Source organism: Neopsephotus bourkii, unplaced genomic scaffold (assembly GCF_033783945.1).
Source record: "Neopsephotus bourkii isolate Nb327-2 ecotype Australia unplaced genomic scaffold, CSIRO-AGI_Nbou_v1 NB_1765, whole genome shotgun sequence".
Taxonomy (NCBI): domain Eukaryota; kingdom Metazoa; phylum Chordata; class Aves; order Psittaciformes; family Psittacidae; genus Neopsephotus; species Neopsephotus bourkii.
The window spans coordinates 6,886,066-6,910,177 of NW_026902239.1; the positions used below are offsets into that span (position 1 = coordinate 6,886,066).

Sequence of the window (24,112 nt, forward strand, 5' to 3'; positions counted from 1 at the left end):
AAGAAATGCTTTGCTGTTTGGCAAAATTTAGCAATGAAGTAAGAAACGTTTTTACTAAACAGCAGTGTTGTGAAAATAATGATGTACAGCTGTAGTTCTAATACAAGCAAAGAGGTGCTCACCAGTGTGTGTCAGTAATCATGCTTTACAAACATAGGTTTGCTTGTTTGCTAAATTTTAACTGTACTACGAGTTTGTCTACTAAGGACTGTCAAACTGAAAAACAGGTCAAAATCTGATCTCATCTTTTCTAATTCTTGATAGAAATCTGGTTCACTAGTCTCAGATGTGTAGAAAATCACGCATAACAAACTCCTTTATTACCTATAGTTAAAAAGATATTTATCTCTCCATGTCTAGCAAATTAATTATTTTGGAGTTCTTAACTATAAACTTCTCAAAATCAAGTTTCTGTCACTAACAAAAAGCATTCATTTCCTTCCACAAGAGGTCCTGAATGGGAATACCTTTTATTAATTATCTCAGTTTATAGAACAGCACATATACAATATTCTGTCACCCTCAAAGAAATGTAAAGACAAACTCAAAGATGAGGATGAGGAAGCATATTGTCCAAAGGACTGAAGAAATACTTGATAGATTCAATCTAGGAAACAATTATAGGATTATTTGACAACTGAAGCCTCTCTGGAACTCTAACAATCATTCCATTTCTACCATACTGAATATTAGAAGTACACTGCTATCAAGCACTGCTTAAAATAATAAAGCATTCCCCAATAACAGTATAAGCAATTTATTAAGCTGAAAAGCTCACAGTCTTCAATTGTTCTTTAAAACCTAAGTTAAAAATACTAAATATTTTCTAAAGGCACTTCAGAAATTAAACTAATGAATTGCTAGAGAAAGGCCTGCATTAATAATAAAGGCTTTCCCCATTTTTCCTCTGTATTGGACTGCAAAGAGGTAGCGTGACAGCAGCAGTCTTTGCTGCTCTGCAAAACGTCCTATATGGGTTATTGCACTATTAAAAAATGGTGTGACCCCACATTCCTCAGAGCACAAAAGGTAATTCATCAATCCTGAAAACTCTTTTAAAGAAACTTTTCCAAGGAATACTTGGAATTGTCGGGATAGTTTTAAAGGACACCAATGAATCATAATCAAAACTGTTCTCTGAAAATTTTTATTTAGGATCTGTAAACAACATACTTTAAGTATAGACTCATAGACAGATAAAAACTCCACTCCACCTTGGTTTGGTCTAGGTACTGAGAGCTGTTTCTCAGCTGGTATTTATACTCCTTTTAATTTATAGACTCCTACTGACTTGAACTGTATCCTTGGATGCATTTTATCTGACTGGCAAAGGCAGTAGCTTTAGCTCCACTGGGAAAACAGAACTGAGATGTTTGCTCTCATAGTAGCATGTTTCTGCCACATCTTTGCTACAGGAAGGCAATTAATATTGAAGAAGCCACAGACTGATTCCACAACTGCTTAAAAAAAAATAAAAAATCATCAAGCGAAAGCAGCATCAAATCCAACTTTGGCAGACAAGTCATGTCCTTTTCCTGAATGCCCCCAATTCCTCCAGGGGTGCAGAGAAAGCTCAGATTTTACTTTATACATATATGGAAGTATAAAAGTACATTTTATGATTCCATTATTATTACATTTATTTTGTATGCATAAAGTACATACATACGCCTATACACACACGTGTGTGTGTGTGTCTGTATATGCGCTTACCATGTGGGAGTGGTAAGTCACAATTCATTGACTGAGATTTAAGACTGATATGTGCAACATGCAGGAAACGCAAACTTAAAAGACTCTCCAGATCATGGAAGATGAAAGAACATCACTGTCCCTCAGTGCTCTACTCAGAATAAACACAAATGAGAGGATTATGTAACTTTGCAAGCCAGGTAAGATGTACCAAGGATACAGTTCTCAAAGTCAGGAAGTACGAATTTGCAAACTGAAAGGCGCACAAATATCTGCTGAGAAACAGCAGATGGTACTTGGACCAAAACAAGGCAGAACATAATCTTTATATTCATCTACAACTACTGTGTTTTTTACATTTACTAAGTATAAAGGTATCATAGAACAATACTGCCTGTAATTCATTAATATCCTTTTGAAATATGCTGGGAAATTTGTAACGTAGCCCTTATAGACATGACCGGTAAATTAACGTTGACTAAATTAGCACCAATTTATCTTTGTGCTCCATTCTCATCTAGGTTACCAAAATGTTTTTAAAGCATTTAAACTAGATTGACAAGTCGTACCTGCTATTTCTCTAAGTATAGCTGTATGATCATTTTCTGTCAACTTCACAAATCCAACTTCATTTTTGAAGTGATGAATCCCTTGAAAAGACAAATCCACAGTTTTTCCTTTCAGGAGATCTTCTATAAAATCTTTGCTGTCTGAAAGAGCGCCAACTGCTCTGTCAAGAGAAAAGAAAATACCTATTTGAAAGTTGTTTACATTGCTAGTAATCATTATTCTACGATTCTCTGTAAAAAAGAAAAAAAAATCACAAAGTTTTATTACTATCAACTTATTATCTACTCAGATACTTTTGCACTACTTCCTGCCAACGCACTCAGTATTATTACCCTTTAATAAAGGTAAACTAGTTCATACACCCAGCTGTAAAACCACAGAAATAATAAGGCAGACCTGGCAACAGTTGTAATTCCTCAAAAGAGTGTATCTCAGTCCTCAACATGACTACATATTACAACGACAGTGGTTCTATTACTCTGTACATCTCATCTGAATAAGATTCTTACTTGGAAGCCCTTGGTTTTCCATTCTTAAAGTAATTAACTTTTTTCATTAATTTTAATTAATTTTTTTCAGATGAGCTATCAGGCATTTCCAGTTATTAAAAGAAGTAGCATTCTAAACTGATGCTTACTTTATTTAAGGGATAAGCAGCACGCACACATAATGTACATATAACTTAGGAAAGTGGTGCAAGCCTGGTAGCTTTTTAATAATCTTATTAGCCACATTAAGTGTACATATGACTACATGAAGTATTCGTTTTGACTTGAAGTGATTAACTTGCTAAACAAAAACCATATAAGCATTCTTAGTGTGCTTCTAAGGCGCTCTCACACGCTCACAGTTTTTACTTCTACTGAAGGAAACGGAATTTCCACTAAACCTACTCTTACTTTCTGAACGCTAGATGGCAGAAACAGGTTAAAAACGTTCAAGAGAGTTTATATCACTTCTGTCCTAGCTGGATGAAAACCATCACTATGATTTCTAAAGCAGGCTAAATTATAGTCTTTAAGCCTGTACAATTACAAACAACGCTATACACGTTCCCATTGTGTTTAACAAGATGGACTCTTGATGAGAACTATACATTTAATTGAAACCTAGGCTAGGATAAGAAAGGTGTTAAGGTAGACTACATGACAAAATAGCTTTATTTGATGTAGTCCTCCTGTGGCTTTTTATGCAACTTTAATCTACAGCCTCCAAGTTCTTCATATCCTATATAGCCACTTTAAACAACAATGCCATTACTTGTTCCTTAGCAAAGATATTTTTCTTTCAGCATAATCTCTGCCGCTTAGATACCCTTTTATTACCATTAAACAAGCCTGTTCTTGCGTCTTCCATATGTGCTATATTTCAAGACCCTTTAAACCCACCATCTAATATTGATTATACCTGTCAGATTACTTCTCAGGTAATTGTGTAGGTTTATTTATTCACATGAACCTGAAAACTTCTCCAAACCAAATAGTCCAAGGGTATTTCAAATACTCTGTGTCAGACTGCAGCAGGCTTCCAAGCAGTGAATCATGCAAATACCTAAAACCAATCTCTGGATTTTTTTGCATCTGAGAACTGTATACAGAGAGCCATAGAAAGCTCTGATCCCCAGCTGAACAAAGTATTATATTTCCATACTTTAGGATGCACAGGAGAACTCACTGACCAGGTCAACTCCACCTGATTAGGTCTATAAAAGGTCAATTTAAAGAGTGGAGTGTGTTGTCAGTTTAGCACTGCATCACTTAAGATTTAGTTCTTCTTTTTCTTTAATAGGTAATCTTGTATACAGTAAAATATTTAGAAGAATAGCTGTCATCTCACTCTAGCATATTTTGTATTTTTGTATTCTATCAATCACTTTATAACATCTAACAAATGCTTTCTAAGAGTAATGCACAAGGACAAACATTTCTACTGAAGTCAATAGTAACAAAAACAACAGTGCTATCTTCTTGTTATTTCATACCAAATAGTATTTACGATGCCAAACAGTAGTTACACTCAATGCAGCTAACCCTCAGGGATAACAAAAAAGTTTACAAGCATTTTGCTCCGAAGTGGGGAAAGGGAATTAAGAAAAAAAAAAAAAAAGCCTTAAGCAGAATATTCTAAGTGAATACAAACTAGGATTACAGAAGCAGTGCCTGATGTTTTCTATATTGTTGTAATGTTAACATTATAGCATTTAAATTCTAAGTGATTTTTTTTTAGAAATTTCTGAATTGTTAATTTTGATTACGCGTCAGAAAAAGTAAACCTGGAAAAAAAAAAAAAAACAAACAAAAACCAAACTGAATCCTTCCAGCCCTCATATTTGTAATGAAAAGGTTAGATTCACAGAGTCTTTTACATACAAGAAGGAAGAAGAACTTGACACTATGGTCTGGTAATGAAGGCATTTACTGCAAAGGCAGGTATCCTGATTTCTGGTACCTGATCACATGGCTATGCACACAGTTATCATGCACCAGAACTTCTTTGCTTTAAGGGAGTGCTTGCTTTTCCTTATGGCTTTTAAAATCTCACATTCTTGATTTCATATAGTCCTACAAAGAGAGATGCAAAGTGCATTCATGAAGGTTAGAGCACAGCAAATCAGTCAGGAAACTCGCATGGGTATTGCAGGTTTGGATTCCCTTAGAAAGAGTGGCCTGGAATACAGATCTCCCATTTTCAGGGTGAAAGCTGTATGTACTAAAATACCATACAAAGGGCTTTGTGCTGAATTGAATGTTACGTTTAGCACATTCTTATCACGCATTTTGACTACAAATAGCATTCAACACATTTCATTGCTGTATAGACAGAGGCACTATTGTACAGTAGAAAAACTGTAGATATCTAAGTAATTTTATGGATCCAAACCTAAGGATCTGTGAACTCTACCATACTCAACTGACTACCTGCACTTTATTTGAGGGATTACTATCAGCCTACATTACACACAGGTCCTTTTGCCAGCCTGGATCTTGGTTTCTTCCCATTAACCTGCTATCAAAAAATGGTGAAGGAAAGAAAAGAAAATTCAACTTTTTTACTCTTCAATTTCTCCCAAAAGATTAAGAAAGCAGAATCCCATCTAATAGAAAAGGCAATCTAGAATACCTGAAGATATCTGAGCTAGATGCATACAGGAGGCATCTGGCCAGGGAAGGGGGTGAATCTGGAGAAGCTGCTTCTGACTAGAAGGACAACTCCTGGGTGCCTCGACTGTGGAGTTCTGCTGGGAGAGGCAGAGAAGAACTCCGTAAGTAAGTGTTTACGTGGCAGTCAGACAATGAAAGCTGAGGAGTTCCAGGAGTAGCAGAGTATACTGAATTTGAGAATCTTCATTTGATAATAGTTTAGGACTTAAAAAGTATTTATGAGGAGGCATATTTGCCTTCAAGATATCCTCTCACATTCTCTTTTTAAAAAGTTCATGCTTCAAACCCTTTTTTAAAATAAACTCAGGTATGCAGTCAGTGTTTGTTCTCACCCATGTTCAAGTGCTACTACAGCTTGCTCATCAAGCAGGGCAGGAGGAAGCTGATGTGTCTACCCCAGGAGACAAAAGGCACATGGAGAGAAGAGAGTCTACCAGATGTAATATCCTCTGCTTTCCTTTACATTCTATGTTCCTGGCTGCCTGTTTCTCTCCCTTTAGATCAGATCATTGGAGACAAGGCTGCTGACAGACTTGCATACTCACAGTGTAGAGTCCTCAAGGACATAGCATTCAAGGAAATGAGTGTGAAAAACAAGCAGGGCAATTGATTTAGATATACTGGTGTACATCATTTTTATGTGTGTTATATATTTTTAGCTAAAATACTCCTCCTTAGAAGCATGCCCTTGACTACCAAATGGTTCTTATGTTCTGTCTTGGATTCTTGCTTTCTTATGAGCAACATGAACTTTAACAGCCAAACCTTTGGAGGAAAAAAATATTCAACATATGCTTATTAGACACATTATTTTGTAACTGTACCATAACCAAAGCAATGTCTCACTGCACTTACTCAATATTTTATCTAGGTAATTCAGTACATGGACCACATGCGTGCTAACACTGCAGAGAAAGCCAGTAAGATAAACATATACATATATATACACACACACACACACACACACATATATGTATGACAGAGGGGCCCTGAAAGAACACATCTGGGGGAGACGAAACCATGAGGCTTTTCTTTCACAGACTGAAAAGGATATGATGAATTTTAATTCATTAGCAATTCACTACAAAACTGACACATAAGCAATAGAGGATCCCCAGATGTTCTTATAATGCCAGTAGGCCATTTATCAGCACTTCACACAGTATTCTGTTGGTTACCAAAGTGTTTGCGATATCAATTCTGCAATTATAATATGTGAATATTGAGACACCACATATGCATGCCATTATGTACTACATCTAAACAGAAACTGCCAAGAAAGTCTGTGTAAAGTAGGACTATTAAATACACTGTTTGTTTTCATTTCAAAATTACAACTAGACACAAAAATTATTATTCTGAACATTTATAAATTACAGCTGTATAGACAGAAGTCTGAACATCTTTGTATCAACCACTAAATTTGTACATTGAAGTAGGCCTGTGATAAATAGTGAAAAAATAACCAAAGAACTGCATTTTATAAAGGAAGCAGTTGCATCTTAGACATGACAGACATCATTGTATAAGTACATCTTTCCACAACTTTTCTACATTTTATATGATAAAAAAAAATCAGCTATGTCACTGAAGTAACATAAAAATTATACTTTTGATAAGGCCTAATAGCCACCTCTCTTTTAAGTGTACTTAAATTTTGAGCATAATACATTTAGGGACATTGGAAAAAAAAAGAAGCAAACCTGTAACTGCATGAGGCATAAAAAACCTTGGAGTTAGGGTTTATTTCATTGAAATCTTTCAGCAACAATTACTAATTTGGCTTATAACATTTGCTAAACTATGAAAATTCCCCTGATACTCTGCTCATTGTGCTTTGCAACAAAAGGCTGTTTTAAAATGATTACTTTAGCAAACATGAGATTTGTGTATGCAAGTTCAGCACACAATAAGGAAAATGCAACGGAAAAATTCATACTTAGTTCAGAGCTCATGACATACTGCAAATTATGAAAATTACTAACATTAAGATTAGCATTTTAAGAACAAGAATTAAATATTCAGTAACCCTAGTATTTTAAGGCCCTGTATTGCAAAAAATAACCATCAGTTACCCCTTCTATGAACCCCTTTTTATTAACTTCTCCATCAAGAATACTTGTATAGGCCTTGTATATAATTTAACACCTGTATATATACATATAATTTATAATTATATATACATATAATTTAAATAAAATAAAAATAATTTTTATGTAGCTATAATTTATAATTATAATTTAACACTTGTATATAATTTAACACCCAATACCTACATGCTAATTTCTTCTTCATTGGATAAATGCATCACGAACATGGTGACATGCAATGAGCCAGCATGAACCATTGCTTTGGAAAATCTTTGATCCTTTTGTATTACTGCATCTTGGACAGCCTGAATACTCCTATTAATCTGGGAAGAAAGATATAGAAACAACAGTTGGCAGTTACAATTACTGTATCCCATCATGCAAGTGAAAAGAAAACACACAAACTGAAGTCAAACTTTTATGTAAAAACCATTCTAGCAGAAGAAAGTTTTATCCTCTCACAAAGCTGTGTTAACTGAGCCGAGTAAACCCAAAGTGGGTACAAATGGAGTGATTAATAAATCACTGGACACTCCCCATCACATCTTAATAGGAGTCTGCTTCCATATGTATGATAAATTCATGGAAAAGATTAAGATCAATCAGTTTTATACTGCCATTAATCCAAATAAAAAGCTTCTTCAAGGACTTTCTCTGCCTGCTTTGCTAAATTTGTGTGGTGCTATGTGCAGACATGTCTGGAAAGACACTTTTCAGGATCAGGCACACAGGATCATACAAAACAGGAATATCTAGTAATAATTTGTAGAGATACCTGATCTAGAATTCTGATTATACTACCCAATAGACAGATATAATTTATATATTCTCTTCAAACATATTTTAGTGAAATTCCATACAACGTGTGCACAGTTCAAACTTCAGTCTTTTTCATTAAAATTAGTTGAATTACGTTTTCTTTGTTGAAAATCACTTGTATGGCTATACCTGCTTTATAAATTGTATACAAAATGTTAACTGTGCTTGCCATTGTAACAGTTTCATTGTAGTGATTTAAAAAAAAAAAAAACAAAAAACAGGCCAACAAAAAACCAAACCAGGCCAGAAAATAAAACAAAACACAAATCAAAACCACCCAAACCACCAAAACAAAACAAAACAAAAAATCTGAAACAATTCTTGAATATGTTACTGGAAATTAAACTAAATCAAGTAACCTTGACCATCTGACAAAATGAGTTACTTCTTAAAGCATGGTAAGCCAAGACCTAACAGATAAATGAGTTTTGGTGTAAAGGCTGAAAACGCACAAAACCCCAGAGGGGTTACAACAAGGCAAACAGATAAGCAGGCTCACATCTATATAAAATCCACTAGGAAATCAAGCTAATAACATAACAAATAACATATCTTTGGAACAGGATTAATTCCAAAGATGGACAGTTATCAGTTTCAGAGACAAGCTACTGCTGAACCCACCAAGAAAGTATGAAATACGCTGCCTTTAGGATAAAGGCAAAATTTCTATTGAAGACTGTAGGTTATTTTTGTCTGCCTAAAGTGACATTATTCTACACAATCTACACTATCTGGAATTAATTAAAAAAAAAATATTTTTTGGTGAATTTCAGGAGTTTATTTTTAATATGTTTTCCCAGAAGTTATGTTGTCAAAATGTAACACAATAGCTGTAGCCTAGCTGTGCCGTCACAATGCATACTAAAACTTCAGATTCATTCTGTTTTCTTCAATAGATCTAAGGTACAATTTACAGTTGAGTGTGTTGAATTTTAATTAAGTCAAACGGGACTCTTCCAACTTCTCTGTATAACTAGTTATGACCCACTGCATAAATGAAAACTTTAAATTGCTATTTAACCTGCTACTTAACGTTACCTTACAGAGTTTTATGTTACATATCAACTGCTATCATGCTATTTCTTTTAACTTGATATTTCCTAACTTAAAGAAATGTCAGCAGGCAGATCATACTTAACAATTTCCCCCTCAGATTATTTTAAAAAGTGCTCCAAAATAAGGCCTCAAAATTCTGATTTCAAAGTCCTCTCTCTCATTACTTGGCATATGTTATTCTGAAGAGTAAGAAAATAACTTAGTTCTGCTTACTGCAAGGATGCTATTACTAAGTGAATATAAAGACTGTAAGCTTTAAAGATTTAACAGATTAATTATAATTATAAGCAAGACTGGAGGACGCTGAAAGGCAAACTGACCAAGTGGTTTCATCAGAAGAAACACAATTTAAAAAAAATTTACAAGATACAATAGTATCATCCATTTAACTATTTTTGCACAAGTAATAATGCAAAGTTCAAGATAAATTCAAAATTAATGGTATACCACATTTTATTTCTGAAGATTCAACACATAATTAAAATGAAAAAAGGGAAAAAAAAGAGTTTAATTTCCAAGAGGAAGAGTTCATTGAATGGTCCAGAAACATCCCTTATTACAAAATTATTCTCTGTGTAAAGCTTTTAATGCGACATAAAATATAGAGTTCTAATGCCTAAAACGCTTCAGTAAAATAAAATCAGATGCTCAAAAAAAAAAGGTCTCTCATTACTAACTGAAATACTACCAGTAATTATCAGATTCCCTCTGGCTATCAAGAAACCAGGTGTCTTAAGTCTAAATTTTGGTTATTGTTGCTCATACAAATTCCAACATGTATTTTCTGTTTCAGAACAACTCTACATATAAGGAGGCAAGTATAAACAAAACTTTCTAGCAAAGTCCTGGAATTCCCCAATGCTCTGAAATCCAGTATAGTTGCTCTTTTACCTCTGTAAATTATATAAGGCTAAGTACATGATATATAAAAACGCATGCACAGTTAAGAATTTTCCACTCAACCAGCCATTTAACCAGCCATAGTAACAACTGTGAGCAGGAAATCTCAATTATCAGATTATATAACCCCTACATTATTCTTGCACTTGTTAACTCATGGAAGAGACAGGAAGAAAAGGTATTTCAGACTAAGATGGCACAAAAGATCTCCCACCATATTTGTGTCAGGCTACCCTGGATCTTACGAAACTAGCCTCTGCAATCTCTTCTTCACACAGTATGTTTTAAAGATTCAAAGGCTGCACTGTAATTTTCAAACCTATGTTGGTTTATTTTCATTTTGGCATTTTTAATATTTGACTTTGTCAGAGAACAGATAGTATAGCTGTATGATGAGTTATAATTCACTTGAGATAGCTTATGGTATTAAAAAATACACCTAAATTTGGAAATGGTGGTAAACTGATTGGTTTAACATTATGTATCTACTTTCCTCATTTGCAGACAGAAAAGGTATCAAAGGTGTACCAGACATCCTGCAGCATGCAAGAAATCATTCTCATTTGCTGTCCAAATCAGACAACACATGCTATTACAAGAAAATACATTTTGTTAAAGAGCTCTCTGTATTCCTTGAATCCATTTGAACATTATCTCACTAAAACAATGGACTGTTTGAATTTTAAATAAGATGGAAAATGTTAAACTACAAACTGACCAGTTAAAACAGTAAAAGATTCAAATTCCTACCTAAGGAGAGCTAAAAGTATTGCTAGGGATTTTCTTACTAAATTAAATAGGAATGTCTCCCTTTTTCTAAGTAAATGACAAAATAAGCAATACTGGAACAGTACAAAGCCAACTTCAGGCAAAATAAGATTAAATCCGTAAGACTGACAAACTGAATAAAAACATATTTTTCCCCTACTCTTTTTGAGGTAGGCAATTTTATTCACAAAAATCTTACATAATATAAAGTTATTCTTTGAATAGGCTTCTAACATTCCTTTAAAACTACGTGGAAAAAACTATTTTGCTAAAGATCAAACACTGTTATTCTATAAACATATGCAACTGTTGAAATAATTTGATTATACCAAATCAGTATAATAAAGAATTTCACCTCTGGATTAGTAATTGGAAGAGAAATGAAATAATTTGGCTTATACTGTTTTTTATTTTTCTTCTTTCTCTCAGTGTCTTCCTCAATTTCCTTCCCAGTAGTCCTCTTCCTTTTCTTTTTTATATTTAATTCAGAGGTTGTGTGCACTGAAGAGATAAAAAAATTACTTTCAGCACATAGAAAATCAAACCAAAATCACAGTATCATGACAAAAGGAGCTGGACATCAGTTAACTGACGGGAAGGTGTCTTGCCAGCCATCTAGTCTGCCCATGCTCTGAACTGGCAGATCCTACTCCAGCCTGAATTACTGTAGGTTAGACAAGTGGGGAGCATACCTGAACTAAGAGCCTACACTACTAAGCAGAGTTTACAAGCTGCTAACATCGACATGCAGCTTCCAAACTACTGTGTTTCATGTAGCCAGCTCCAGTGTAACGGACCTCCAAATTGTCTACACTTGAATACGGACATGGCTTTAGAGCAAAAGGGCCAATATTAAGTTTTAAAAATCCCACGCATGCTGCATTTTGAAACAGAAAGGACAATATTACATAATACATAGGAATATTAAAGAAAAAGGTTGTATTAGACTAGGAGTGGCCAACCTATAGTTCAAGGACCAAACCCAGCCCAGAAGAAAATTTAATCCAAGTTAGATCTATTCTCTACCTTCTTTCCCAAAGACACCTTCCAATACAGTGAAAGTGTGTGTCCTCAATTCTTCTTCTGCACCATAAATTATTTTTCCCCCGTCTACTTCCTCAGGCCTTTGCAGACCCTCTCCCACCATGCGGCCTGATACATACCTGTAAGATGACCAGGCTGCAGATATCCACTGTCTAATTAGAGGTGTACTTTTAGCCCCATGTTGGGAATATACGTATTGGAAGAGAGCTCATAAAAGCTGTCACTTGAGAAGTTCATATACAGTAATGTGACATACAAGGTGTCTTTATTCTGTGACTCATTGCTGCAATGGATCCCCAAATGGTAAATTTTTAATATACTCCAATATTTGCAGGACTGAATACTAATAAGAGAGACTCTCTTCCATGTGCACAGCCCGCTATGTGCATGATGTGTCTATGCTTCTACACTACTGTTTAATGTACTTACTAATAAACTTATCCTCAATATCTGTGTCGACAAATGGCATTTCTGCCATCAAAGAGTCTACTGAATCAGCAGGACGTGGCTCTTCCATCTGTTTTGTCTCTTTCTCATTCTCTTCAAAGATTTTCTTTTGCTGTACATTTTCTAGCCCACCTGAAATATATTAAAATAACACACTGGATCTTAGGTTTTGACAGTGAAGAGATATTATAGACAGACAATATACCAACTATATATTTCTGTAATTATCATAAATAAACATTCACATATAAGCCCCTTCAGAATACCACTCTTCTTCCTTTTCAACATATCAGCAAAATACTGCTTTGTGTGGAACAGCAACAACAAGGAACTTGAGCACTCTAATTAAATAGTTTCTGGTCTTGTCTGGTTCTAAGTGAAAGCAATTACATGCAAGAAAAAAAATGATACAACTGAGCATAAAAAAAACAAAGTCTTCAGACATCACATAACATTCACTTTGGAAAACTGCATGGCATATGAACTCAGTGCAGACAAACACTGGCAAATTAATTCCAATGTGTAAACACACAGAAAATGAGGCTTGAAGGAACAGGAAGGGAATCCTACCATTCCTTATATAACAAAGTTTTCAGCTCACTACATCATTTAGACACGAGACAATTACTCTACCCCTGCATCTCCCACACTGTAGAACATATTACAGACAGCAATGTTCCGAACTTCTCACTCTGAAAACTGACTTTTAGTATTTAAGCTAAAGAAGGAATCAATGGAAATCAAACTTCATCTTGCATGTATAAAGATATGCATGCAGTTCCATCTCAGAGGAATACCACAATGACAGAATAATTTCCACTAACAAGTTTTTTAAAATGTCTTTTTTCCCCAAGAGTACTAACTAAGCATGAGTCATTTCCTTAAGCCTGCTTCATGTTTCTGCATCAGTAAACTCTAATATTGGCGTATTGAGTTATACCTTAAAAAATAAAAGAATAAAATCTTCTCTAGCAGCAAAAAAATGTGCACATAACAAGGCATCTAGCAATACTCTTTTGGGACAACCCCACAATGGGATTACTGTAGTGGAAGAAGCCTTATGTCAGAATTGCAGTTTATCCCAGGACAGCTCATTACTACAGAAAATGCATTTTCAAAGCTCCTTTTGTGACCAGTGCAGATAGTCCAAATCCGGCCCATGGGGAAAATTTGGCAGCAAAAGTGTATATTATATTCTTGGGTCATGCAAAGCTACACTACATATATAAAAATAAACATTACAGACCCAGTCTGGGTTATTATCATCCCATGGAATGTTTCTTGCATATATCGCTTTATGCTAGGGAAAATAAGTAAAAGAAGAACCTGACCAAATGCTAATTCATTCCAGTCTACAGTAGAGAGTCATAATCACTCTGTGGTTGTAATCTGACACCTGTCTTTATCCTGGAGGCTATTAAAGAGAAACAAAGTATTTGTTGCTTGTTCCCTCTGTTGACACTAAAGAAGTAGGCACTACAAGCATGTTAGAGCAATAATGAATTTCGTATTTAACATTCAGATTAAAGCTCACACAAAACAGATTGTTGCATACAGAAAACAACAGCCCTTCCTTGCAAGAGATCTCGCTGGAAGTGAAGGGCAAGACAGAAATCCACGAAGCCAACAAAAAAAATAGGTCAGTTTGAGGCAGAAAAGTTATCAACACCACTCAGAAATGCAGAATCAGAACCAGCTAGGAGCAAAAGGGATTTTTTTTTAAGGTAGCATCAGCTACAGAGCAAGGACTCTGAGGGGTGCACTTTGCAGATTTAGTGTTTACCTTGCTCTGCCTGCTCAAAAAACTGAGACCTAGAGTAACAAAACCAGCTTCTGTAGGAACTCCTTGACCATCATACTGTTAGATTAACTCCTTTTTCTTAATTGCATGCTTAATTAATTAGCCTGAATTTCACATATGAACAGGCGCATACGATATTCCCATATTTGTATTTAAGTGGCTGTTGACCTTCAGCAGTATTTAAGTCATCTGTTCCAACAGAAAAAAAAAAAAATAACCTCATACACTTAGCTCATAAAGGAGAGAATACAAACAATAAGAAACAATAAAACCTATTTGATTGCACCCTCTTCCCCACACATAGATTACAGTTTAAGATAATTTCAAATAATCTTCTATTTTTTGACACCTACACATCACAGCTCACAGTGGGATTAGGTCTCCAGGCACCATTCCCTGTTTAGTATGTTTATGTTAATGTTTAATATGTTTATACTATACATAGGACAAGGGATAATGGCTTTAATCTGAAAGAGGGTAGACTTAGATTAGATATAAGGAAGAAGTTCTTTACTGTGAGGGTGGTGAGGTGCTGGCACAGGTTGCCCAGAGAAGCTGTAGCTTCCCCATCCCTGGCAGTGTTCAAGGACAGGTTGGACAGGGCTTCGAGCAACCTGGTCTAATGGAAGGTGTCCCTGTCTGTGGCAGATGGCTGGAACTGGATGAGCTTTAAGGTCTCTTCCCGACCAAACCATTCCATGATTCTATGTTTAATATGCTTGTGTTCATATGTTTAATAACAAAGTAATCATTTGGACACCATTTAACTTAAATAGATGGTCTTAATCTCCAGGGATTCTGAACCTCTGGTGCTGGCACCAATGCTTGGACTGTTACGAGAACTGAAGGAGTTGAAAAACAAATAAACAAACAAAACAACAACAAACAGAGAACTCTGGAGAAAAGACCTGCAGATTTAGTATTCGGCCAGGTCAGACGTTTACACTGACTGCAAGCCCAGACACAGAACTGGGGAGGCAGGGAAAACAAACTCCAGACTTTTTAGCTACAGCCCGCACTTAACGTTGAATCATTTCCCCCTACGATCTCCACAGCCCCTACTATGAGCCCTTTCCTTACGATTCCTGGACATGCCTATACAAGCCACAGTTTTTACAGCCGCTCTCCCCAACGTGACCGTTTAACTCCTAACGGACATCAGCAACGACGGGGGGACCGTTAAGACCCACACGCTGCCCTTCAGCACCGGAGGGCGCCCGGACCGCGCTGAGGCGTCTGCGAGGCCCCGGGTTCACCTCTCCCGCCTCTCCCTCCGCAGCCGCTCGCAGCCGGCAGGAGAGGCGGAACCTGGGGCCTCGCAAACGCCTGCGTTTTTCCCTCTCGCCTCCTCACCCTGCTCCGGGGTCTCGCCACCTGCGCTCAAGAGGCCGCCGCCTTCTCCTTCTCCGGCTCCCGCCGCCGGCCGCAGCGCCATGAGGCGCAGGAGCGCGGGTACAGCCCGTTGGGCGAGGAAGGCGCTGGCCGCCGCCGGCCGCGCCGCGTAAAGCGGTGGGAGAAGCCGCCGCAGCAGCCCCTGCATGCCCGGTGAAGGCGAGCACGGCTGCCCGCCAGGGTACCGCGGGACGGAGGGGATGTAGCGCAAACGCCTGCACCCGGCACAGCAGGAACGGAGCCGTACGGCCAAAGGACTACAGCTCCCGGTGTGCTCCGCGCCAAGGGGCCCGTGTGCGGCATGGCGGGAGATGGGCTTGGGGAGGCGGCCGTCCGGAGTTGTGTGAACCACACCCACCCGTCAGCTTCGTCCGCATTTTGCTCTCTGCTGACAGTATGTGGCAGAACAGACCGGTTCCCAGCGAAGGCACTGGGATAGCGTGTCCTGAAACGTGGGGTCCGCATTTCAGTGTCCTGCTTTCACGCAATATTTCACTGACGGCGCTCGTCCCACAGAAGGGCTGCAGCCACAGGGAGTGGTTTGGGCTGGTGTCTCCCCAAAATAACCAGTTGTTGCTTAGGGCTGCACGACAATAATTGACGTCTTTAGCTGCGGTCTTGGGAAGAATGCATAGTCTTGTTCTAAATTTGCTTTAAACTCCTTCCTTTACATAGCTGTTCTGGATGGCCCTGGCCTCTCCTGATTGCCGGCACTAGGGCCTCTGAAGTGACCACACAGTCTCCCGTTGGGAATCTGCTTCTGGAGCATACAGGAGAGGCCTGGGAGATGCGCTTTTCCTGCTTAAATAAAGACTTGGTGCCACTGGGAAGCCCCATCTCGTCCTTGTGTTCTGTGGGAGAAGCCAAGCCAAGTGTTGCCTGGTGCTTTTGCAGATCAGCCTGTGCCCATAGACCAGATAGGAGGGAGCCAGTTGTCAGTGGAAGGTGCATGGGTGCTGGATGTTAGAACCTCAGAGTGAAAAATGAGGTCAGTTTCTGTATTTGGCTCTTTTGGGCCTTCACTTTGTGGGAGATAAAATCTGGAAATATTTTACCACTCTTTTGAATGATTTTGTGTGGTGTTTGCTTACGCCATCTTTCACACAGTGTTTTCATTTGGTCTGCATAGTCCTGTGGAGACCAAAGGCTGGGTGTGAGACACAAGTCCAAGTTCTAAGGGATCCAAGAGAAGCTTCAGGGTGAGGCTTCTGGCAATTTTTCTTACTGTATGCATTTCAGCTGAATGTCAGCTATCATTAGGAGATTAAATACGTAAGTGTTCACCTCTTCCTAGCCTGCTAGCACTGGCAAGTAAGATACCTCCATAAAAATTTGATTCCAGAGACTAAAATACTGGGAGAAAATCTTCTCTTATCAAATGTCTTTAAAAAATATTAATTTAAAATGCAGTTTGGGATCTGAAACTGCTCCAAATCAATTCATTAGGTGTTTTACATAAATTTTTAGCAAGAAAACACTGGAGAAAAACATTTCTGTTTGTACAGTTGACAAGGAAGTCCAGTGCAATGTTTAGGTAAGTTAGCATTTAATGGTTCTCTTGAAAACAAAATGTATTTTTAGTGGAGCTAAAATTATATCTGACCCATTAGCCTAGAACAAACATGTACGTGTATTGTTTAGGTTCACAATGTGCCTCCATATTATACTATCTCCAGGATTAGGGGAAGGAAGAAATGAAAAAGTATCTTAGCTGGACCTAGTAACAGTTATCATGAATTGTCCCTACAAGTCCTAGAAGTGGCATTGGAGGGAAGTGTTCAACTCGGGACTAAAAGATGAAGTAACAACTTGTGATTTTTCTGGCTGCCCAAATACTGCGCAGGTTTCACAGAGGTCACTGACCTGGTGCCTGGCAGAAACTGTTTCTCACTACCACTGAGGTTGGAGCCAAAGCCAGCACTGTATCAGTTTTATGTGGCCTTGCCTGTATTAAAGAGAGTTTCTGATTAGCCTCTCAGCACTACAGTTGTCCCTTTGAGGAAAAAGAAAGAAAAACATAACGACAGTGACGCTAACAGAAAGAGGAACCAGTTGTGTAAGCTCTGCAAATGTATTTGCTTACAGAATCACACTGCCCATACCTGTTAGCTTCTCACCCACCTTATGGTCTCTTAATCCACCCTCTAACTTCAATTCAGGAGAGAGTAAGAGGATTCAGATGTATGATCTTCCCACAACTCTCCTGAAAATTAGTAGTTTGGGAGAAAAGAGAAACTTCTTTAGCTTCCAAATGAGGAAAAGAAGAATCAGCGCTATGTATTATCTTAGTCAAGCAAGAGATATGGAGGAGTTGTGACTATATGGGACATGACTCACTATGGGAATTTAGGAAATAAAGGGGAAGGAACTCGATGCGTTACAGGAAGGCCTAAATATTAGAACACTGGGATATTGTGTCGGACGTGGGAGGGAGGTAATGTATTGTAGTGGGAAGGCATGGAGACTATAGGGGAAGCTTGGGTTATTGTGATCAGAAGGGAGGACATAACTGAATAAAACAAGGCTTCATTAGTGACACTATGATACAGCAACTTGTTTTCTGACAAATGGAGAAGAATGGATTATGATCTGGTAGTCATAAAAGACTTGCTGGAGAAACAAAGAAAAATGTGAGTTGCAGAACTGCAGTAAAAGAGGTGGTGGAGTGCCAGGGATAAAGTAATTTAATGCAAAGATCAAAAAGCAAATAGGCTAGAGTTTCTACAATAACTGGTATAAAAGGAAGAAGCACATGAAGATGTTATCTGTTGTATTTAATGAATAGAAATTACATTTGACTGGCATCGAACATGAATATGAAGATTAATGTGAAAAGGAGTAAGGTAAGTGGATTATCTTCATGATCTGTTGATCACAAGCAGTTCATTTACATTGAAGGAAGAGGGAATGGAACAGTGGGAATCAGCTGAAAAAAATTAACCGATTACCCAGAGCAGCAACTCTTTACTTGCTGCACTCTAGGTAGTCACTGTTAGGAGGGACACTGGCTAAAGATCAGCATGGACACTTGAATGCTATTAATGTCAAGGTGTTTTTTCAGAAACTTCCAGGTTCCTGCAGGCTTTTTGATGAAAGATAACTGTTGGGTGCAGAGAGGATTCCCCTAACAAAGTGAGGCATGAATATCTTTGCCAACAGGCTTGCCACTCTCATAAGGAGATCTTTAAAATAGGCTACTGAAGGATGAAGCAGTACCACCAGACCTAAGCTGGAAGAAAACTGGCAAAGCTAGAAGAGGTGTGCTGACAGATTAGTGGTGGATAATGGGAAAGCAGATGCAAGATAGGATGGTGGCAGAGGCTGTCCTTCAACCTGAGCAAGTTGCATGCTTGGGCACCCTTCCACGTTTCTGCACACAGGCTAGCATTTAGGGGCACTTCAGCAGGCTGGAGAAGTGGAACACGCATCAGATGCTTGATGCATGAAGTTCAACAAAGACAAATATAAAATCTTGCATCTGGGACAGATGAGGTTTGGCAAAAGCAGCTGGATACACATCTGCACTAACTTACAGTCCATGACATTTTTTACTAACTTGGACTCTGCGCTGGGCATTATTGTAGGGTGTAATTTCTAGCTTGAATTCCTACAGCCCTTGTTCCCTGAAAAAAAGCAACTATTAGAGCTAGTTCCTTTACCCATTTGTCCTGCAAATTATATCTTATTGACTAGTTTTAATATTCCCTCTTAAATACTTGAAGCAGCAGGGGTAGAGTATGCTTTCCTAATCTAACTCTTCTTTTTACCTGTCAGCACAGAAAATCCACCACAAGTCATGTACAGCAGGTAAATCCTTCTTCTGCAGCAATTACATCATCCTTCTATAGTTGACAAAACCAGTCTTCCCTGTGTTGCTCCACCATCAGGTTAAATGATGCTATTAATTTCTTTACCTTTGTCTCCGAAGTACAAATTCCATCCAACAATGTGATATACATTGCTTCAGTTTCCAAAATACAGGGTAACTAGAATATAAATAATATAATGGAATACTTCTACTACTTCATATTTTGTGATATGAGAAGATAGCTTTCTCTTTACTAAACATTTATATACACACAAAATTATTAAATAGAAAATAATTTTAATCAATTTTGATGACTACAATTTTGTTTTTCTTACTCTTGATATGTATAATTTGGATTTCAGCAAAAAGCTGCACATCCTGGAGACCATTAGGAATGGTAGTCTGCGAAGTGAAGACGCCATTTAGATAGGAAGCCTCCACAGATCAGCAACATGAACTGAAATAAAAGCACATTTCTGTTTTAGGAACTTTACTAAACCTGATGGACATTTCAGCTCTAAAGGTCAAGTTAGGTTTGATCTAGAATCTCCAGCTTCCTGGAACTGCTCTTATATTCTGACTGAAATAAAGTTTTTTAAAAAGCATATGCAGTGGACATGTGGAGGGAAAGTGTTTTATTTAAAGAGGTGCTGCCTGAAATGAAAAAACAGTTTGATTTTCAATGCAGTGAATATTGCCAACTACATGCGGAAGTCATACAGCAGAGACACTAGATCCTGCATTCCTTGAGCAAAAGACACTTTTACTGAGAGTCTTAAGCAAGTAAAGAATGCAGTTCTCAGTCCAAAATTCATATTATTCCAGATGTGGGTGGGAGAAATACGTATTTACTGGCTAAAGTGAAAAATCTTGATTCTTAGCTGCTTCTCTATTGTGTTCCCTGCTCTCCTCTTCTTTCCTGATCTTCTGCCTGTCTCTTCCTTCAGCCACAAGCTTCTGTTTTAGCTGTGGCTTCCTTATGTTCCCCACTTCAGGTACTGCACAAACACACCATGTATTCGTCACCACTGTGCAGGTTTCATGTGTGGCCTTGTATCTTTTTTCCTCTTTTACCTATGGTCTTTTATAAAGTTATGATGTTATGTGGAATAGTGTCAGTTTCTTTCATGCACGTTTGCACAGCACAAAGTCCAATTAAAAGGAAACAAATCCAAGCTTCTTATTGCCAAAACCCAAGACAGTGTCTCCTGAAATTCAGATTATCATTGTTGACCCTGTAACCATTTCTTCCTAAGAGCACCTGAGGCATTAGTTCACAAGCACTACCAGAGCTTCAGCCAGTTGCTAACTTAGCCTAAGATGTGAATGTACGTGCCCTGGGCCTCTTCAGGCAGACCGAGTCTTTTCCGGAGGGAAAATGTAGTAAGAGTTGTTCTAGAGATGCTCTTCTCTCTCCTTGGACAACAGAGTTGGCCAGGACAGCTTGGCTTGTGTCCTGCTTAGCCATGTCAGTTAGAAGGCTCAAGTTGGGTGAAATGGATCAAGCCCTGAGTTTTGTGATCACCTTATTCAGAATTAGGAAAAAAGCTTTGTGCTCTGCCTCAAGATTTCAGCCTCTGGCAAAACCTCTTGGAGCCCAGACGATTAAATTCAACATCTACTCTCTAACTGGAAACAGTTGTGTCAAAACAGCCTTTCTCAAATATTATATTAACCCTCATCCAGTTAGAAGAACCTGATGATGGCTATGGCTAATGCTACAAAGCCCAAGAGCTCAGAAAACTTCACGCAGTGTAGGTTTTGGGACTCTGCCAAGTTAGAGCCTACCTAGTAAGAAATAATTAAGCCGTGTTGTTTTGTGTTTCACATGAATTTTGAAATTGATTTACCCCTGGTGTTACTGGGCCTAACTGCAAAAAATTCCTCCCACTGCTTTCATACCAGCAGTCTCTTAAGATGTCTGTTTATATTTAACCAGAAGTATAACAAAAAAAAAGGGTGATATTCAAAATACCTTTCCAAGGAGCTATTCAGGGGAACAGTAACTTACTGTTTGAAGGAGAAAAGGGTCCCTGACCTAAACAGAAATGAGAGATCTCAGTTCTAACATTGTTTTAGCTGCCACTCACACCTGGAGCAATGTGATCCAGCATTCAGTTTCTGCCACTGAAATCTCTTGCAGTTATCAGGATCACTCTGTATGTATTTCTTTGAGGGTATTCGCCATCTCTTTGCTGACCATGGAGTTTCCTTATCCTCTTCTTGAGGCTCAAGGTTTTAATGTATCAAGTCACAAGGACGAACCAATTTAAAGCTTCCTTATTTACAATCATTATTTCTAACTTACATTAAGTGAAAGATTTCTGTCCACATTCTCATATTATGACAAAGCATGAAAAAGGAAACAAACACAATTAAACAAAAACACCTAAACACATTCTGGGTAATAGGGAAAGAGACAGGTTTTAATTCTCCAGCTTAGCACATTGCTATAACAGTCGGTCGGTCCCTTGAGGTTCTTGCTCAATCCAGCAGGCTTTTGCTGAGCCACTTTCAATTCACATTCACTTATACAGTAGCACTAGATATGTTGCAATAACTGAAAGGCAGGAAACCATTTACATTTCAATTGGTAAATCTGACTTTCGGTCCAGGTTAGAACAGTGTTTTCAGCAGCACTATTGCAAGGACCAGATTTGGGTCATTTTGTCAGGCATCCAGCCTGTCTCCATAAACCAGCATATGCTCGTTACCATATATCTGTGAAAGCGGACTAACAGCTGTTTAATACAGTTAGTATAAAGGGAGGAGGAGAGGGTGAGGAAAATCATCTTCCCAGGGCTCCAGAAGAACTGTAATTCATTTGGTCTGATCACAACAACTATTTGCTCTTAGCACAAGAACTTGTATCTGTGTAGGAGAGAAAAAAAGTCTTATTTTTAATTAGTTTCTGGGTGATTTTCATTTGAAGAGTTGAATTTTCCAGACTCACTTCTATGTAAAAAAATCAGCCTACAGCTTAAAAGTCATGAAAGGTGAACACGTGTTCTGAAACACTGAAAGGTGGCTCAGGTATGTATGAAAATGAACTCTATCAAGAGCTCTACTTTTGGTGGGCAGCCAGAGAATCAATTATTTATTTTTTTTTTTGACACATAATTCTAACTCAGTTCCCATGTAATATAGCATTGTGACATGGCTGCTCTCTTTATTTCTAATTTGCACTGTGTCCTAAAAAACTTCATCATCATTATTTTGAGCAAACAGACAAGCATCAAAATTGCAGATAAGAGGCAAATTGAAAATAGCAACAAATAATACTATGGGACATACAGTTGTTTTCCTGCTATGTCTTGGCACAATGGTATATACAATCCTAAGAATAGACTTCCTCACAGTCAAGCCGGCTGAGACAGGTAAGCTGCATGGAGACTTTTAAAAAGGGTGAGATCCTGCTCCAGAAAAGGTTGTATTGTGCTTTTGGGACAGTTAGGAAGAGCAGTAATAGGATCGCTCACTTGAGGGGCATTCAGTGAAAGAAGTCATGTTTTCCCTCAGTGGTGTAATATGGCCAGGATCTGATCCCTTAATTGAAGAGGAGCAGGACCAGCAGAAGAATAAGGGGGAAAAAAAGCAAACTGAATTGCCAAAGGAAATATTGAGCTACACTTTTGTCAAATATATGTGTGGACCTACAGCAGATGTTACCAATTATGTACTGTATCTGGAGGACTCCAGAGACTCATGGGAAGTACCACTAATGACAGTTGACTTGTCATATACATGCAATTAGAATGATCATTAGGGAGATTTCAGAGCAAGAGAGTGATTAGGCAGAGTTCACTGACTTCCCATAAAAACTGGCAACCTAGGAGGCCTTTGTCTGTTTGATGATAAGTCTGTATATACTTGCATTTATAGAAGTTACACATCTTACCCATTCAGCTCCAGACTCAGTCAACACACTGTTTACATTTGCTGTCTAAATTTTCCTAAAATTGCATGTTCTACAGTGCAGTTTGTGTTTTACAGCTGAAAAGTTTTCACCCACATCTCAAGTGTCCCAAGTGCTAGAAACAAGACTCAATCATTATTCTTAGTGGCTAGTTGACATCTTGAAAATCATATAGTCAGATTTAGAATCATAGAATTATAGAATAGTTAGGGTTGGAAAGGGCCTTAAGATCATCAAGTTCCAACCCCCCTGCCATGGGGGGGGGTGGTTTCTCTCACTGAAGTCTTGTCTCGCTTGCTTTTTTTATGACAAAATTGACTTCTGATCCTCACATTTTTCAGCACTGCCTTTGGAGGATTTGTTTTACCCTTTCTGTATACCCCTCACTTCTTACCCTCTTTCACTTAGAGCACAAGTTACCATCTTTATCAAGATCAGTCCCAGGTCTTTCTGTCCTTTATATTTGTTTCAGCCTGTTTATGATTGTCAATCTGCCTGTGGATGCCTGGCTTCCAGCCCACATACAACATCATGAAACACAGTTTGTCCTATCTCTCCATATTTCTTCAGTCACAAGCCACAGCTTCCTGCCCATCAGTTAGTACCTATCTGTCATGGTTTAACCCCAGCCAGACAGCTTTTTCACTC

General features: G+C 38.0%; 1 protein-coding gene and 1 long non-coding RNA gene across 8 annotated transcripts in view; one reads left to right on the forward strand and one right to left on the reverse strand.

Moving 5' to 3' along the window:
- AKAP7 (A-kinase anchoring protein 7) overlaps nt 1–15,951 on the reverse strand; it is an 86,289-nt gene extending 70,338 nt beyond the window's left edge. For 3 of the 7 annotated variants that reach the window (XM_061378386.1, XM_061378385.1, XM_061378387.1), the window contains exons 1-5: nt 15,702–15,949; nt 12,530–12,679; nt 11,412–11,557; nt 7,700–7,836; nt 2,262–2,422 (exon numbers count right to left, since the gene is read on the reverse strand). In XM_061378386.1, the coding sequence (XP_061234370.1) occupies nt 2,262–2,422; nt 7,700–7,836; nt 11,412–11,557; nt 12,530–12,679; nt 15,702–15,888 (781 nt within the window). In that variant the 5' untranslated portion in view covers nt 15,889–15,949. Of the gene's footprint in view, nt 1–2,261; nt 2,423–7,699; nt 7,837–11,411; nt 11,558–12,529; nt 12,680–15,701 lie in introns of all 7 variants that reach the window. The other 4 variants (XR_009729238.1, XM_061378384.1, XM_061378382.1 and 1 more) reach the window with 3 other exon arrangements.
- Nucleotides 15,952–16,103: 152 nt separating this feature from the next.
- Nucleotides 16,104–19,149, forward strand: LOC133225696 (uncharacterized). Its single transcript, XR_009729241.1, has 3 exons — nt 16,104–16,728; nt 17,187–17,274; nt 18,802–19,149. It is a non-coding gene; the product is annotated as an uncharacterized LOC133225696 (long non-coding RNA).
- Nucleotides 19,150–24,112: the final 4,963 nt, after the last annotated feature.